This window comes from Hesperophylax consimilis, chromosome 10, assembly GCF_061612785.1.
Source record: "Hesperophylax consimilis isolate HC1 chromosome 10, BYU_Hcon_1.0, whole genome shotgun sequence".
In the NCBI taxonomy this organism is placed as follows: domain Eukaryota; kingdom Metazoa; phylum Arthropoda; class Insecta; order Trichoptera; family Limnephilidae; genus Hesperophylax; species Hesperophylax consimilis.
Window position 1 is genome coordinate 6,972,844 of NC_142845.1, and position 18,772 is coordinate 6,991,615.

The 18,772-nt window shown below is 35.1% G+C and overlaps 1 protein-coding gene across 1 annotated transcript in view; it reads left to right on the forward strand.

Moving 5' to 3' along the window:
• LOC149420238 (uncharacterized) overlaps positions 1–18,772 on the forward strand; it is an 89,743-nt gene that overhangs the window by 26,011 nt on the left and 44,960 nt on the right. The window contains exon 5 of the mRNA XM_089636323.1: positions 17,339–17,514. Within this exon, the coding sequence (XP_089492449.1) occupies positions 17,339–17,514 (176 nt within the window). The remainder of the gene's footprint in view (positions 1–17,338; positions 17,515–18,772) is intronic.

Genomic DNA, 18,772 nt, shown 5'->3' on the forward strand with positions numbered 1-18,772 from the left:
GTTCCCATACTAAAAACGTATTCACAGAATCCGATAAAATACTTTCGTCTCAAATCATGGTGATACAAATTTCGCCACCTACAGCTCATAGGAGCGAACAGGGCCTAACTATATGACGAATATCGCAAGTAGCCGATGGGGCTAAAACGGCATATCGATTTGTAATTAACGTACCTTGACTTCGGAGGGTACTTCGTACTTCAAAGCGAGTTATGTTTTTCGCTGTGCTAAATGTAGCCACGTAATAGATGGTTTTTAATTTATTAATGGGTAGCAACGTAAAATTTCATACTGGTAAAAATGATTTCAAAATATTCTATTATCTTTGATTCAAATGAATCATGTCATAGAAAATCTTATGTTATGAAATTCAAACAAATATTCCACTTTATAGTGAATTAGGTATTCCATAGTTTATAGTGAAGTAGGTATTCTACCTTGTTCAGATGCAAATTTGAATAATTACTAATTATTAGGACGGGTTGTTTCGGAGAATCTGAACAATTCATCAAATTTCAACGTTCATTTTCGGGTTCTGTGAAAGATTTTTTCAAGTTCTTTTTTTATTTCAGTTTTGTCAATCAACTAGCCTACAATGATATAAAAACAGAACTTGAATAAATCTTTTACAGAACCCGAAAATGAACGTTGTAATTTGATGAATTGTTCAAATTCTCCGAAACAACCCGTCCGTAAGGTACATAAGATTTTTTATGCATCCGATTGTAGAGGCCAGTTGTGTCACAGAATTTGAATAATTCACCAACTTTCAAAGTTAATATTCAAGTCTGTGTAGCAACTGGCCCATAATGGAATATTAACAGAACTTGAATAGAACTTTCACAGAACATAAAAAAACTTTAAAAAAAAATTAGGTAATTTACAGAAAATATGTAATTAATAACCTCCGTGGTCGAGGGGTAAATCTCTCGACTAGCAAACTGAAGGACTCGGATTCAAACCCCGGCGTGCGTAAATAAATTTGTTTGTATTATTTCACAATTTATTAATTTAAAATAAAATATAGAATACTTGCGGCACGTTCCATAGTAGAAGATACTCTAAGTACCGCCCTGGTATAAGATCATCATTCAGAATTGAGACGATGCTTGAAATGGAAATAGCCGTGTTTCGTGACCAGATCTGAATGGTCTAGTACACACCACCTTCCTCTTCCCCATCTCCTTTCCTTCCCCACTACCTTCAACTTCACAACATACCTCGATTGGGTCCAGTTAATCTTCAAAATGAGTAAAGCGACGGTTAACGGATATTGTTCAAATATAAAAAAAATATATCTATTTTTGTTGGTGATAAATATGCCGGTAGATTAAACAACTGGCCCAAGTCTCTTTAATATCTCTCAATGAACATTTCCATTCTAAGAAGGAGAACTATAAACTTATGGAGAAAACTATCGAAGTTACGCATATTTTTCTGAAGAAAACCAACCCAAGATCAGGAAGGGTAAATGTGGAAACATACACGCTTTGAAAGATATATCCTTAGTCCCATGAACGGCTTACATTTAAAATATTTTTTCATGATATTCCATATTGTCGAATCAACAAGTTTATACGAGTATAACTGACTCACTTTATCCCCATTAACAATAATCTCTTGAAAAAAAATGTGGTCGAAATATCATTCCCATAAATAGGAATCATTTAGTAAAACTCTCGACGCTTTTATGAATATTCACAATATGAAAGTTGCTAATCGAGTGAGCTCGAACGAATGTAAATGAACCTCCCGAAATAGCTAATAACGAAGTAGCTATATAGTGTAAATGGACACACCGTTCTCTAATTTTCACGGGCCTCGCAAATGTGTTTATAGAAATTTTAACAAATTTCCCAGGTATTTGGAAATGATGTGAATTATGGGTAGCACTGGAAGCTTTTAATATGGTGAAGTGATTGTGTTACTTTGGTAATGGATTTAAAATGGCAATATTAAAAAATAAGTGATTACACGATTATAATGAATCGTAAACACAACTGAACAGAGATTGTCTTAATGTCTTGATTATAAAAAAAACCACTTCACATTGTAAAACAGATTAGAATATAGATAAAGATTAGTCAAAAAAATATCAACCAGTTTTTTTGCTGTTTTTTAATATTAGGCAAAATGTATTAGGTTAGTTTCAAGCAAATATGTTATTTTTTGGTTTCAAGAGAGTATTTTCATTTCGGCATTTTTTCCTTATTCCTATAACTTTTCCGTTAGGATTAGAAACACAATTTGAATTTATTTTAATATTTCTATTTTTGACAAGCTGTACCCCATCACGCGTTGCTGTGGCTAAGTCTGTCTGTACAGACATATAAACAATAGCGAGTTTTGCTTTTACGTCCAACAGATGGCACTGTTTAAAAAACACATGTTTTTACATGTCACATTTGACATCTACGTAATGTATTAATATAAAAACACACGCGTATCCAATACGTGAAAAAATGTTTCAAATTGTTTCGATATATCATTGAATTGATTTCATTTTTTAAATTTTGTTCATATTCCTAGTCGGCATATTAATTTTGCTGTAATTTGATGCATAATCGTCATTATGAAAGAAATAATTTATTGTTGTATCACTATAAAATATACACAACGATAAGGTATGTGGAAAAACCGCCATCACAATACACTGTTGGAAATGTATACTACAAACTATTTATTTATTTTTCCTTATATTAGAAATCTTCGAACGGTATTTACCGTTCACATGGAAATGATACCTAGATATAAAAAGCATGTGCACATCATTAATACTAATTACCATCAATGCTTTTAGTGTACTAATCTTGATTAATTACTATTTGTAATACATTTATTACAAATAATTAGTTTCGTGGTTTTTAAAATGACCACACGCATCCGTGCGCAACGAGACGCAATCAGGTCAATGCATAGTAAAATCCTTACAAGTGGGGAAAAAATGCAAACTTTTTCAATTCGAAAAATCAGGGTTTTCCTTATGCTTGAAAGCAATCGTTTTTTGGTTCCCCACGGCCCGACAAAATTGATTGTGAAGACCCTCCCTCTTTCCGTTCCAAATTTACTACACGAGATTTTTCGAATTTTAAATATTTTTAGTAAAATCAACGGTGAAACATGATATTTCAAATATTATGTTGCCTGTTAAAAACAAACGAGAATAACAAGGAAAATTGTTTTTATTGTTGTATGGTTTCCTTACATAAGAAACCGTATAAATTTAACCATGAAATTTTCCATCAATATGTTATGAAATATTACGGGAAAGAAGAAATGGTTTTAATGTTTTATTATTAAATATAGATTTGTAAAAAGTTAACATTATATGTTTATCAATGGATTATTTATCATTTGTTAACGGTAACAGAAATCTACAAGACCTTACAAATGTTGGTATTTATAATTTGGGAGGCGGGTATAGGTACCTCCGCCCCGGGAACCATTTATTGGATAAACAAAACTTCTGCCGCAGGTGGTTCGCTACGTTTAGTGACTTAGCAGGGGTGCCAAGTTTCATGAGGTGATGTTTGTCTAGGTCTTGGTGGCGGACGCGTCTGCCCGTCGACTGCGTGATAGGTCAAATCGGGAATCGGGTGACCTGGTTGAGGGAGACTTTTGACCTCTCCAACGGAATATCTCGACCCATCGCTTTTGCACAGCAGTGGAAGGGGAGGATTCAAACGTCCGTCACTACTAAACATACTGAATCTCAGAATCCTACCAATCCCTCATACCCTTTTCCTTCCTAGAAATTCCTCTCCTTCCTTTGCTTAAAAAAGACCATTCACACAGCATGACCAAAGATGACATAGGCCTTCAGAGAAATTATTTTCTCCAGGGTCCCCCATGTGGAGCAAATGTTAAATAAGGTTAAAATTAATTTCAACAATATCAAATGTATCATTCAACAGTTACATTTTTTCTTTGTTAGAAGTACAATTCGCCGTCTGGAACCCACATTTCAATATTTATTTACAAGCTATTTAAAGAACACAAAATAAATTCTTTCATTTTAAAATGGGTATTCCAGCAATTTTGTTGAACAACAATACTCTTTTAAATAGTATGAATATGCTTAAATTGGCGGAAAGAACGATTTTCACCCACTTGGTATTTTATAAAGTGCTAAATGATGCATTTGATAGTCCATAATTACTTGCATTGATAAGCTTTCGGCTTCCACCACGTAATACAAAAGTTGGGATATATTTCAGTACCGAAATTGTGGGACTAACTACCAAATGTGTTCGTAATTGCCCAGAATACTATTGGAGGGAAATAATGGTACCGAGTCCGCGGAAATCTTCAATTTATCAACAAATAATTAAATATATTGGTACTGAGGCAGTTCAGTTATGTAAAATAAATACTGTATAATTTTTACTATTCACATGTAAAAGCTCTTGAAAAGAGGCTTAAGAAAAAATAAAATTTTAAATGTTTCCATTTTTAACTGAGAAACTAGAAAATGTAATCTTGTAATGTAAATGCCAGCAAATTAATGTTCACTAAAGAAATAAGGCAACCTTCATGATAAAGTCATTAAAGTGCTAAATTTCTTTTCTGAAGTAGTATATTCTAAAAAATAACATAAATATATGGGTGGTGGGAAAAACCAATATAAAAAATGAAGTTAAGTGGTCCCGTAATAATAACGTTTAAATATGTGTAAAGAATAACAAAAAAACATATAGCACCTTTACAGTAGGATATATTGACTAAAAATACACTCGCAAGCTTTTAATTGAAGAACTCCATTCGCTAACCGCTTGTCCTGTGTGAACATGATATTGGAGTGCATGGACAGGATGGGAAAGGTTTTCACCTGTGGTGCGCAGCATCCATCCGCATGTGAAAATTTAATTAAATCGTGAACGCAATAAATTGATATGTGCATTATGATGCGTTTCCCTGCTCCACCGCTCTGAAATGCAATTATTAAAGACTCGGCAGCCATTGGTTTCATGATTTTTTGTGCATCGCATTTTTTCCGTACAATGGTTTTTTATCGATGTTTTTATGTTTTGATGGTTTTGATATAGTGAGAGCCTCGTGATTATAAACGAATAGTTTATCCTAGGGTTTGTACCGGATTTTGGAAATCCGGGCGCAGTAAAAACTTATTTATAATATTGAAACAGTTACATCATGATGGAAATCCATTTTATAATGTCCGTTTTTCATTAAAAAACCCCCACCATCTTTCCATTTGTTTATGTTAAGTTTTCTTGTTTTCTAATAAACTTTAGTAGCGGAGACAGTTGCGGGCATAAACATCCCTTACGATATATGAAGTTGCCATGCAGATGCACACACGCGTGACTTTTTAGTTGCGGCTGCCGACAACCGCAACTTTCTATGCGGCTGAACCAATGGGTTGAATGATTATATAAGTCTTCGGAGACTATTTCGAATTCAAATTTTACACGTACTACCATATTTCTTCCAAGTATTTACTACCCATACAGATGTGATATTTAAAAAAATAGTTGCCACAACTAAAGTCTCTCGTGTGCACACTCGATTTGAAGACGGTAATTGCGATGAAATAATTACCACAACTACAGTCTCTTGTCTGCGGGCTGCGGTAATCAAGGTTTTTTCCTTCATAAAAAGATTGAAAATGAAAAAACATACGCAAAGGCGAACAAAACTCAAATATTAAGGCAAATTTTTAATTATAATTCTGAAATTCTATTCCCATCGCGGTGTTGTGCCATTAGTGAAATAATTGATGCACTCTCCAAAAACTCGCGCCCCATCACATTATTATGAAGAGCGGAACTTTTTATCTTCGAGACGTTCTTCCTCTTAACAAATGATCTCGGAACTTCGCATCCTATAAAAAGTTTGGTGCATAAACATTCAGCTCTCATTTTTCTTGTTTCTCGTAATGCGGCGAGATGAGATGAAAAGACTCGGCTCAGTTGGAGCCCGCAATTTGTAGTGAGGGAATAAACTAAGACCCGGCGGTGTAACTAGAAGAAACGTTATTCGCTCCGCAGCTGCAGTCATCACGAATGCATTATTTTAATGGCTAAAAAAGAGTGTACTAAGTAGGTAAGATCTTCGTTTCCGACACCGCAAACATTACTGTTTTTTTTAAACTTTTAGACACTCTTTTCCGGTACCTACGTAACGAATTAAAAACAAAGGCCGGGTTCCCACTATGCCGGACCGGCAGATCTGCCGGAAACCGGACACCGGACAAGAGTGTTCACATTACACCGGAGCCGGAAAGATAATGGGAGGACATCGCTTCAGGATTCGAAAGAAAAGCCAACTTTCCTCACTGTGTTGGAGCAGTAGATGGCAAACATATTAGAATTTTGAAACCAGCCGAGAGTGGTTCTATGTTCTTTAATTACAAGGAATATTATTCTTTTGTATTAATGGAAGTTGTTGATTCAGAGTACCGTTTTATTTTTATTAGTGTGGGCTCATATGGCAAGGAATGCGATTCTACTATATTAAAGGATAGTAAATTTTGGCAAAAGATCAATGATGGTACTTTAAATGTACCAAAGCCTAGACCGCTTCATGAAAACTTGCACGAGGAATTACCGTTTAAACTAATAATAATAATAATTTTTGGCTGATTTATATAGCGCCGTTTTCGTGAGAAATCACCTCAAGGGCGCTGTACAAATATATTTCTTAAATAGTTAACACTAGAACTACTGACTTATCTCTAAGACTTATATCTAGTGACTTACGACTAAGGCCTATAACTACTATATACGAGTATTTACATATTTAGCAACTTACAACTAAAATTAATATTAACAATCTAATCTTACTAACGCCAGAAGAAGAAGGAAGTTCCATTATATTAGGGTGTTTTTTATTGTTAGCTGGATATATATGTTAAATGAATGAAATTAATGAATAAAATCAATCGTCAATCTTAAACGCATTTAGATGATTCATCTGCCAACAATTAAACCGATTGACTTGTTATGTTCCCGCTGATATTGTCCATTACCCATTGGTAGGCAAGTCAATAGAAAAATTGAATGAACGAAATCGCTAGATAATGTAACAATTACACTATAAAAAAAATGAAAAAAAGAAATATTTGGATAGAATGACGGATTTATGAAAATGAGTGTCTGAAGGCTTTAATCTCCTACGTCCGTATGGAGGTACACATTTGAATACTGATAAAAAGATTTAAACGAGCAGGGCGAACACGTCTACTTTCTTCAAAAAATGCGAGCCGATGACGAGAGGGGAGCCCGGAGCACGGGCGCGGCGAGCGGGGACAGCCGGATACCGGCACAAACTCGTTCACATTACTCCGGTCCGGTGGTTCTACCGGCACTTTCGCAGTGACAAAACGCTCGGTAAAAATGCCGGGCTCGGCAAAAATGCCGGACCCGGGATAATGTGAATAGCTACATATAAATTGTACAGCCACTAGCCCTTCCGGCAGTTTTACCGGCCTGGCAGATCTGCCGGTCCGGCATAGTGGGAACCAGGCCAAAAGCACTTTGATTAATCAATAGTATGGCCGGGTTCCCACTATGCCGGACCGGCAGATCTGCCGGAAACCGGACACCGGACAAGAGTGTTCACATTACACCGGAGCCGGAGAGATAAGGCCTGGTTCCCATTATCTTTCCGGCTCCGGTGTAATGTGAACACTCTTGTCCGGTGTCCGGTTTCCGGCAGATCTGCCGGTCCGGCATAGTGGGAACCCGGCCTAATGGGAGGACATCGCTTCGGGATTCGAAAGAAAAGCTAACTTTCCTCACTGTGTTGGAGCAGTAGATGGCAAAAATATTAGAATTTTTAAACCAGCCGAGAATGGTTCTATGTTCTTTAATTACAAGGAATATTATTCTTTTGTATTAATGGAAGTTGTTGATTCAGAGTACCGATTTATTTTTATTAGTGTGAGCTCATATGGCAAGGAATGCGATTCTACTATATTAAAGGATAGTAAATTTTGGCAAAAGATCAATGATGGTACTTTAAATGTACCAAAGCCTAGACCGCTTCATGAAAACTTGCACGAGGAATTACCGTTTATACTAGTTGGCGATGAAGGCTTTGCTTTAACACCTAATCTCCTACGTCCGTATGTAGGTACACATTTGAATACTGATAAAAAGATTTAAACGAGCAGGGCGAACACGTCTACTTTCTTCAAAAAATGCAAGCCGATGACGAGAGGGGAGCCCGGAGCACGGGCGCGGCGAGCGGGGACAGCCGGATACCGGCACAAACTCGTTCACATTACTACGGTCCGGTGGTTCTACCGGCACTTTCGCAGTGACAAAACGCTCGGTAAAAATGCTGGGCTCGGCAAAAATGCCGGACCCGGGATAATGTGAACAGCTACATATAAATTGTACAGCCACTAGCCCTTCCGGCAGTTTTACCGGCCTGGCAGATCTGCCGGTCCGGCATAGTGGGAACCAGGCCTAACCCAATATTCTTAAGTTATTTAAAAATAACATATCTATGTATCTTAAGCGTTAGATAGATTCATACATCCGTCGATCCTGGACAAACTGACCTCTAGATTAATACTTACAACTGACAACTTTTTCCTTCCTAGAACTTCCTCTCCTTCCTTCCTTAAAAATACCCTTCACACAGCATCCCCATAGATGACATAGGCCTCGAGGGAAAATATTTTCTTCAGGGTCTCTTACGTAAGGTTAATATAAAAAGACGAATGTAGGTAAGTTGTTCCACGTTGTGGGGTTTAATCTCAATCTCTCACTGCCACTCAAACGTCCCAATCATCGTGCATTAATAACCACTTTTTTGGAAAGGTATATTATTTTTAATGCGACTTCACAAAAACTCCATTGGTACCATTCATCGCATTGCAAGAAGAACTATCTCGCAAACCGGTTGGAAGATGCTGTGAGCCGAGATAAGTAAGGCCTGTGGAAGGGTTTTTGTTAATCGGCCTGTGGTCGGTGGCCGAGTTGACATCGCGCTTGGGTCCCACTTACGCGTAGTGTGTTCAATTCCTCGGCTGGCTAAGTCCTCCATCACAACACAAGCAACATTTTCAGCTTACTGTGGTGGTAGGAGGAGATTTTCAAACATTGTCAGGTTATTCGTAACCCGGGAATGTTTGTCTTTCTTTAAAAAAAAAAATAAATAATAAAAAAAAAAAATAAAAAAAAAATAAAAAAATAAAAATGGGGGTCCTGAAGATGCCAGGATTAAATGAGGAAGGAATACGTTTGCTTAGCTCTTTCCACAAATGTGCTGTTTTATAAATCAACGAGTCGGAGAAACGATTCGTTCTCAAATGTGAACGGGTGTTTCCTTGTCCTCCGAGTTTCTCATCAGTAAAATATTATAATTGTCACTATACAATGTAATGCTTATACATTGTGCCTAAGCCAAGCCATTATCAATGCATATTATGCCCGTCCAACAGACGTTTAGTTGCTGAAACGTTCATACTCTGCCACATTTTAGTTTGTGGTTTCAGCGTCTCGGTGAAACACTGTTCTAAATATTTTGAATATTGAGAATATCATGTACGGTCTCAATATTCTAAGATGTAAATGAATAAAACCGCCAAACCACACTATTTTGCCTTGGCGTAATAAAGGTGTGCTAAATACGAATATGCCTTACAACAAATTGATCATGCTTATTTTTATAAATATCGCCAAAGATTTATTTTTTATTGTAATATAAGGAATATAGATACATAAATATTTAACAATATTACATTTTAGATCATCATTGGTCATGTTTACCTTATCCGAAAAGAGGAGTTCTTGTGTCTGATAAAACTATTGATATTACATATTGCTCTGTAACTACTTTCATAACACCACAAATACTTATAAATATAAATGATTGTGGTGCGGTGCAGACCACCGAACATGTGGTCAACGAATGCCCGCTCCATTCATTCCCCGGCGGGATTGATGAGGTTCACATGGCGACGCCTGAGGCCCTAGAATGGCTCGCAGACCTAAATGTCCCCCTATGATCCCTCCCCACCATACGAAAGAAGAAGAAAACTTATTTTGTACTCGTGTTATTGTATACATTTATTGAACTCCTTTGTACAACTTTTATGATCACTTCTATTGTAACTGATTATATCGTTCATACTCAGTTATATACTACACACTTATTTTTGTAATCCTGAACTGACGTATAGTAATGTATACATGTAAAAGCCTTCAAGGCGTGAATAAACAAATAAATTATGCCATGTTGTTAAATTTGCCTAAGTTAAGGAGCCGCTGAAATTAATTTCTTAGCTGCACGCGATTATACAGCTTTACAATTTTAACCTAGTTTTTTCACTAAATTATCTTTAGTACGACATAATTTTTATAAAAAGATATTATGAATACAATAAAGGTAGAAATTAATAAATTAATTGTGGTCTTAGTTCATTTCCCCAACGTGAATAAAACGGAACGTTAATTGTGGATTTCACCAGTACAGGCAGCCAGGCAGGTACTGTAAATAAATCTAAGCAAACCACATGCTCCAAACAGTTAAAAGTTTTAATATCCTTACCAAATAGAGTTCCACGTTAGTTTTTGCTAAACTGATCGTCACACAGCAGTGAGGGTTAAACTGGAAAGTCAGCGCAATCAAAATAATTTTAAATAAAGAAACAAATTTATAAAAAAATAGACATTTAAAAAAATCGGCCATCAAGTATTCATTGGAAAATGAATGATCGTTCTATTAAGTAATTAAAACTTATTTATGGGTAGTAAGTATTTGGAGTAAATATGGTAGAATGTGTAAAATTTTAATTGGAAACAGTTTTCGAAGACTTTAGATATAATCGTTCTATGGCGGCGAATGTTGCGGTTTCATGGCAATACACCGTAATAGATTTTTATGTCCGCAACTAAAGTCTCTCATCTGTGGGTGCATTTACACTTCAAGTATTGTAAAGGCTAATTCTAGGCCTGTTAGCTATCATAAAAAATTGTTTTATTTCAAATTCAAATCCCCTTTTGTACACTGTTTTAGTTTAACATAAGTTGTTTTGATGGTAATAAATCGGCCAATGAACATCCATCCATATTCGATTCTAAATTTATTTTAAAGTTACTTGTCAATTTTTCTAAAACACATGAATAGCAAGCGATGAAGACATCATTTAACTTGTTTTCGACAAAATTCGGACAAAGGATTTACCGGAAACCATTGGAAACGCACTGGATGACACCACTGTTTTCACAGGTATACCAAAACAGGAAATACCATCGAACTAAATTAAAAGAATTCCTATGCGCGGACGGAGTGGAACTATGGTGCCCCAATTGGGAAATGTCATGAGGCGGAAAAGAACAAAAGCTGATTTATTACCCTATAACATTTTACGTTCATCGATGGTACCCTGAAATTTTTTAGTGAAAAAAAATTGGACTACCTATCTGTATTCAGAAAAAGATAGGCGATATAATGTTATTCATTTTTTATTGGAATAACTTTTCTTTTAATAAAATTTGGAGGTTATACACGTTTAACAGAGATCATGGGTTCGACTCCCAACTGAGACCGTTTTTTTCTATTTTTCTGTATTATGTTCTGTTTCGTTTAGATTTATTAGTATTATCTTCTTCTTCAATAACTCATCCGATTTTATGTCGGGGTTAAATCTTCCTCATAGGAACAACTAAACCCTTCCACACACTTTTCCACAAATAATCACCTAGTCAATCAAAATTATGCAAGTGCATTATATAGGCAGAATAAATACAAAACAATACAAGAACAACACGTCAACTCACCAGAGATCAAATGGGAAAATAATTCACCGACTACAGATATTTTCATATCAGAGGGTTCGGCTCGGTAGAACTCCTAACAGGGCCTATAAATCCTACTGATCCCTCAACATAAATATTTGAAAAATCTTTCTTTATCCTACATGTATTTAAAATAGCTGATTTTTGCATTTTTTTATATATAATTTTTTTGATAGATCTAATACGCCTAAATTTTTAATGAGAGAGCTGGGTATAATGCCAGTAGCCGAAATAACGAATGGAAATATTTATAGTTGCGCGTGAGGTTTTAAAATTGAATAGCCTTAAAATGTGTACCATTCACACCCCCTTTGCCCCTTGTCCCCTTTCCTTGATCCGGGCCAAAGATAAAGGAGTATTGTTATCGTTGCATCTTACCCGCGAACATTCGTGTCATCTTGAAAACCCGCATATGTTTGAACTCGGCTGTGACTGTTTTGGAGCACACATCGTCCAGTGAAACGTTTTACCCGCCGCAGTGAATGTCACTGTTTTTTTTTTGTTTTTGTGTTAAGTGAGCGAATGTTAAAAGGGAATTGCAAGCTGATAAGTGAAAAGAAAACCAGCGGCTAAGGAAAACGAGACCAGGGTAAGTCTTTGGCCTTTCCTACTCATTTTCCTCTTGCAAACACTAAGGCAAAATTCAATTCGTTTTGTTTGTCTTAGTCTTTATCGCATCCGCACCAACCCCCCCGCACAATTGCGAACGAAGGATTTGCGCACCACCATCAAATTGGTACAATTTCGAACCGGATTATATTGTATTACTTTCGTTCGCAATTGCAATCTATAATCATTATTTGTACCAAAATCATGGCATTTGCATTATAAATGGGTTAAAATTTAGTCCGTCAAATAGCTATATTAAAAACGAATATCATTTAATTCCTCGTTGCAAATTGCACGTAATTATAAAAATATAATACAACAGAATTTATTTATCTACCAGGTAGATGATTCACAGCTGGAATTCAAAGCACAAATCTCTTACTCAATACGTTAGCTTTTACGATGAGGGGTCAGTTTCGTATATTTGTAACATTAAAATATTATGCGTTGTTATAAAGGAACTGTTCAGGAGTTTTATTGTCTCTTTCTCATAATTTTTTTATTTTCACATTCAAAAAGGCCGGAAGTGATCCTCGGCGGTTAAATGTTTCTTTCAACAACCCCAACATAAGGCTGCTGTTTCAGTTAATAACATTGTTGCCTTGGATAAACGCTCGTGATATGATGCTTGCGTCTGGCAAATTTCCTTCTGATTCTCGGAAAGGTGTGAGGGTGAATCACGTGCCCATAGTTAGAAAGTTGTTTTGTAGTTGAGCTTTGCTAAGCGGAGTTGTTGTCACCTCCTCCACCTACCGCGTTATGCCGAACTGCCGAACTGCCGAACCAAGAAAATGTGCTCTTTGAATTGCGGGGAAGGATTGGGGGGGGGGGGGGGGGTTGTGGCTTTGACGTGCTATTGGTTTAGGACAATAATGAGTGTAATTACGTCCTTTTTCATTTATGGATACATAAATATATATATATATATCTGTCATGCGTAACCTGTACTTAAAACTAGTACGCAGTGACGTTCTACCAAATTTTTTAGTCTTACAAAATGTAACTATTATTTATATATTTATTTATTTATTGACGCCCTATTGGGTTTTTAAATACAAAACAGTTACAAATTTCATTTTTAACAACAGTATAAAACAAACAATACAAAATCGAAATAAAATATAAGGATTTCTCATACATTATTTACATTTAAAAAGTGGTAAATAAATATAAATTATTATTTTTCATAAATAGCTGCTACGAGTTATTATTTACTAAGCTCTGATTTAAGAGAGTTGTGATATTGATAACAATTAATTCCTGTTCAAGAGTAATCATCACATAGTGAACTGTTGGTAGATACCTACTCTTAGTATCGCCCTAGTGAATACTTCAAATTTAGAATCGAAACCTGTCTTGAAATGTCATTAGCCGTGTTTAGTGATCAAATCTGAAAAGCCAGATACCCACCCACTTTTCCCCGCATTCTTCTCCTCCTGGATTTGAATTTCTGCCTCACAACATATATTTTCAATAACAAAGATACATAATCACATGGAAACAAAATAGCACTAAGAACGTAGTTGTCCGTTTATTATGTTCTCTTAAGTCGACAGAAATGGGTTGAATTTCTTATCTTTTAAAAATAATTGGAGGGGGGAGTGTCATTCTATTTTTTTTCCTACGCAATTCTGAGCCCCCCACCTTATATAAGACCTAGCTTAATTTTTTTTTAAATTTAAAATTTTTTTGTTTTTGTTTTATTTATTTAATACCAAAGTGTGCCTAGTAAGTACATACTAATATACACGTGAAGTCTACGCCATTGACGTTAGTAATAATGGGAGCGTATTTAATTATCCATAATTTGATAGATTTTCCATAACACCTGGAATGCTATTCAGTGTTCGTACGAAACAAATACTGCCATGGCAAAACAGACAAAATGGCTGATCACATCATGACACGGGGTGTGGTGTTTAATCAACAAATCGCGTCTCTTGATATCTTTAACAAAAGATATGCCGAAAATGTCTGATATTAACTTTTATTGTATCTGTAAGTGATGTGTAAAGCAAATTGACGCAAAAACACTCGTGAATAAAATTAATTCCTTATTCAAGTGGCCCTATTCTATTGCTTTGTGGTGGCGTCCATTGTCATCGTGAATTCCGTGAAAATTTTTCGATTAACGTTTCGGTCCACATTAGATTCCGCAGAATGTTTCCCATACCAGGTTAAATGGGACAAGGATTGCCGAGGGTATTCACGGCGATAATCGAGCCGAGTGATAAGAAAAGTTATGCCTAAAAAGCAATCTCCGTTAAATCATGCCCCTCGCGTGTGCTGAATAATATTGTAGTGAAATATTGAATTTCTTCGCGTACGACCATGCTACCAAGGCACTGACACTGAGCCGGCTCTGGGTACGACTTCGGCAACTAGTCAAATTCCTTCGACAATAATATGCATGTTAAAACTGAAAAAAAAATTGTGTCATTTTTACTGTGAAGTAATAAATCGAAAGTTTGCGCAAATGAAATGTGTGCAACTTTTCTGTTTGAAATTTCTACGTATTATAAAAAAATTTTATTCTGCTAGCAAAAAAAATCCATCGTGAGCTATGGACCTTTGAAAGATCCATTTATTTATAAAAAACAAACGTCATTCTGTTGTGTTTTGTTTAATATTAGAAAAAAAAAAGTTTTGTAGTCTCGGGCGAAACCGGGTGGTAAGTTTGATAATGTTATCGTTTAATTTTTGACAAAAAATGTAGGTATTATGTTTACTTTCTTGTACAGGAAAGCAGAATTTGATGGAATGACAAAGAATGGCAAAAAATGATTGAATTTTATGTAGTAGTGTGAATTAGAGTTTGTGTAGATTCCGAGATATTTTCAGAAATAAATCTTTCAAGCATTATTTATTCTCAGAAAATTGCGTGCTTTATGAAGCATTATGAAACATGAGAACAATTTTTGCACCACTTTAAAATAATACTTATTATATAATAATTTTCTTAGAATTTAAAGCATTGAAAATATATTATGTTTAGTAAATATTTTTCTTATAAAGTCGTCCCTGTTTCTCAGATCTATCGAGTAGGTACCTTTTTCACTTGAATGGATATAAAAGCGAGATGCAAGCCGAATCTCTACGAGACCGTTGCTTTGCGCAGATTCCATATAATGCAACGTTGAAAGGGAAAATGCACAGCGCAAGAATCGTCCTCACATAATTTTACATCTTTCAATTCGTGAAAGTCCACTAAGTAAAAAGTGTCGATCATGCATGTCATTGATTTTGTTGAAAATAGTTTGATTTTCCTCTTTTGGGTTGGTGCCAACTTACTCAGTACGGTTTCGTACCTGAGAAAAAACATCAACCCGCGCTTGGGAGGGGGTGCGCGAGGCGTATTAATTCTTCTGGTTATTGGCGCTTTTCAATACGCGTATTATGCCGTGTACCACCGAGGAATATTTTGAAGCCAACTCTATTTGAAATAAATATGATTTATGTACTACACGCAGTTACACAAATAATATCAACAATTTTTTTTGATTGGAATTTTTGAAAAAAAAAATGTTAAAACCGATCATGGGATCTAGGACAGTGAAATTGATAACTTAACAATGTTGGATCGATAGGTGTAACTACCAATTTTTTTACACCGATTTCACGAGCACGGTCGCACTGTCGAAATCCAGACATGTGAATATTTCTATTCACATTAGAAATAGGCATAAATTCAACCTTAAATTTTTTAGACCTTACCTTATCGATCGTTAATAACAGAATTAATTTTAACATTTTTCGTAAACCCTCCTATACTGACGTTGTCATACACAGCACCTCCAATCACCCTATTTCACATAAGCACTCCGCATTCCATTCAATGGTCCATCGTTTAGTCACAATTCCAATGTCCGATAGTAATTTTGATAGTGAACTAAAACTAATTAAAAACATAGCAGTAAATAATGGCTATGAATCAAATTTTATAGATTTAATCTTAAATAAAAAGCTAAAACAAATAGCCATTAATCGCTTCCTCTTTGCTAGTCCTTGTCCTCAAATCAATGATAATAATATTAATTATCAATGGCGGCGAATTTTATTTATTAATCACTTTTCTACCTTAAGTGTAAAAAACCTTCCTTCTGAAGTCAAACCGGCCTTTTATACCAATAACAATATAGGTAAATTTCTAATTAATTCTAAAGATAAGGACGATAAATTAAGTCATTCGGGGATTTATAAATTAAATTGCAATAATTGTTCGGCTTTCTATATCGGTAAGACATCACGTAATGTTATTATTAGGATAAAGGAGCATCTTCGTTGCCTCAATAATAATGGGTTTTCCGAATTCGCAAATCATTTGATCGATAAAGATCATACATTCTGTCATAGCACCGGTGCTAACATCTTACATAAAAACGGGCATGGTAACAGACTAAACAACTTAGAGGCACTAGAAATTAAAAAAGCTGTAAAAAACAAAAATCTGATACTTAATAATCAATTAGACATATCAAGTAGTCCAATATTAGGTCTGTTTCCAATAAACCCATAAAAAAATCCCAGTTCTCCTTACCTCCTTACCACCATGCCAGTTGATGCTTTGTTTCTCCCGATTTATTGATATAACCCATTAGTCTACATAATTATCTAGCGGTTTTTCCATTACTTGTGCACTTATGTTAATGTATTTTATGACCGTCTTTGTTTTGCTTATATTTGTATCATGTTGTCTCCCTCTATATTTTGTTATATATATATACACATTATGTACTTCTTGTTTAGTATTAATTTGTACCCTGATGATGCTTAAGTAAAGCGAAACCGGTCGGTTCTTAAATTAATAAATATCGTGGTTTTAAAACAAAAAAGTATTTTATTTTATTACATAAATATATTCTACAAACATAAATATAAATATATATTTTAAAAAGTTGTAAGTTTTGATTTTTTTTTCTTTATTTATCTCTCACAACTCTACTGTTGCATTTTTCCAGATTACACTCCCGATGTCCAAAGCAAGCCAGTCCAGCCAACACCAGGGACTAGCAGTGGTGGTGCGGGCATAAAGAGGTCCGGTACTAGTGGTGGCAGCGTCAGTGCTAGTACGAGCAGTGCTGAAACGGGACGCTCGGTTGATGGGACCTACAAAGCTGCACTCGACAAACAAAGGGTAAGATGTCATTACTGCTTTTATTGGAAACCGTACACCATACCCCTCCTCAGTGTAACGTTTGTGCAGCATCGTATCATAGTACTAAACTACTTTGTTTTTTTTTTCAAATAAAAAGTAAGAAAAATGAATTTATATAAATGGTCAATCGAAAGGTGCTTTTTCCAGAACCTGCATATACAGATAGAATTATTATTACATCACCAGGAATTAACAATGCGGTAATTTTAATTTCATTGATTTGCTTTATTTTTAGTTTTGAGTATGAACATCGCACTTCAAATTTTTTTTGTAAAAGTGTTTTTAGTTAGGTTTAAAAATAAATTTTTCATTTCTTATCATATATTTTGGACAAAATTAAAATTAAATTGTGTAGTTACTGCTAATTAATTACATATTTCAAATTTTCTAAATCAAGTGATGATAAATCGGTCAGGTTTTTTTGTTGTTTCCCTATACCCATCGCTTCGTTATTTAGCATTATAAACATTTTTTTATTTATTATTTTTCGGAATAACTTTTATTGAGTAAAACTTCAAATTGTAATATTTAAATATTGAAGATGGTAGAGCATTGTCCCGGAAAGACAAGGGTCCTGGGTTCGAGTCCCAGATGTGACCGTTTCCTTTTCTGATTTTTCTGTTTCAGATTTTCGTTTAAAAATCACTAATATTGTCTTCAATATTTAAATTTTTTTATTTATTAATTTTCTAATAGGTAGGAAGGTGGATTATCTTAATCCACTTGTATTTTTTTTACATATATTTCAAACTTAAGCCATCCAAGTAGCCCCTGGAGCCCAAAAATAGAATGAGGGTTTCCTAAATGCACTGTGATTCGGTCTTCGAAGTCTTTATTTTATAACACCTAAGAAATAATTATGTTCTTGGCTGTGCTAGAAACAATGAAAATTCATTTTACTTCAAGAATTATTTTGATACTTCTCTTTGCAAATTACACGTAATCCTAATTTGAGTGCATAATAATCACCAGCCTTCCCAAGGAAATACACCCATTAAATATGACGAGTGAATAAATGCTTTCTTTGTGATTCACGTTAGCTGGAAGGAAATTGCTGTGTTAAAATATGTTGTGTGTTTCGAAGAAATATTTTACAACAATGGATATTAAAACTAAACCTCGGTTTGGGGACCGGGGAGGTGCATACAAAATAAAGGGATTTTAAAATGGCACTTATGCAGCGAACCACATTTGAAAAAGAAATTCTATTTCATATTTCACTGTACTGTTCGTAATT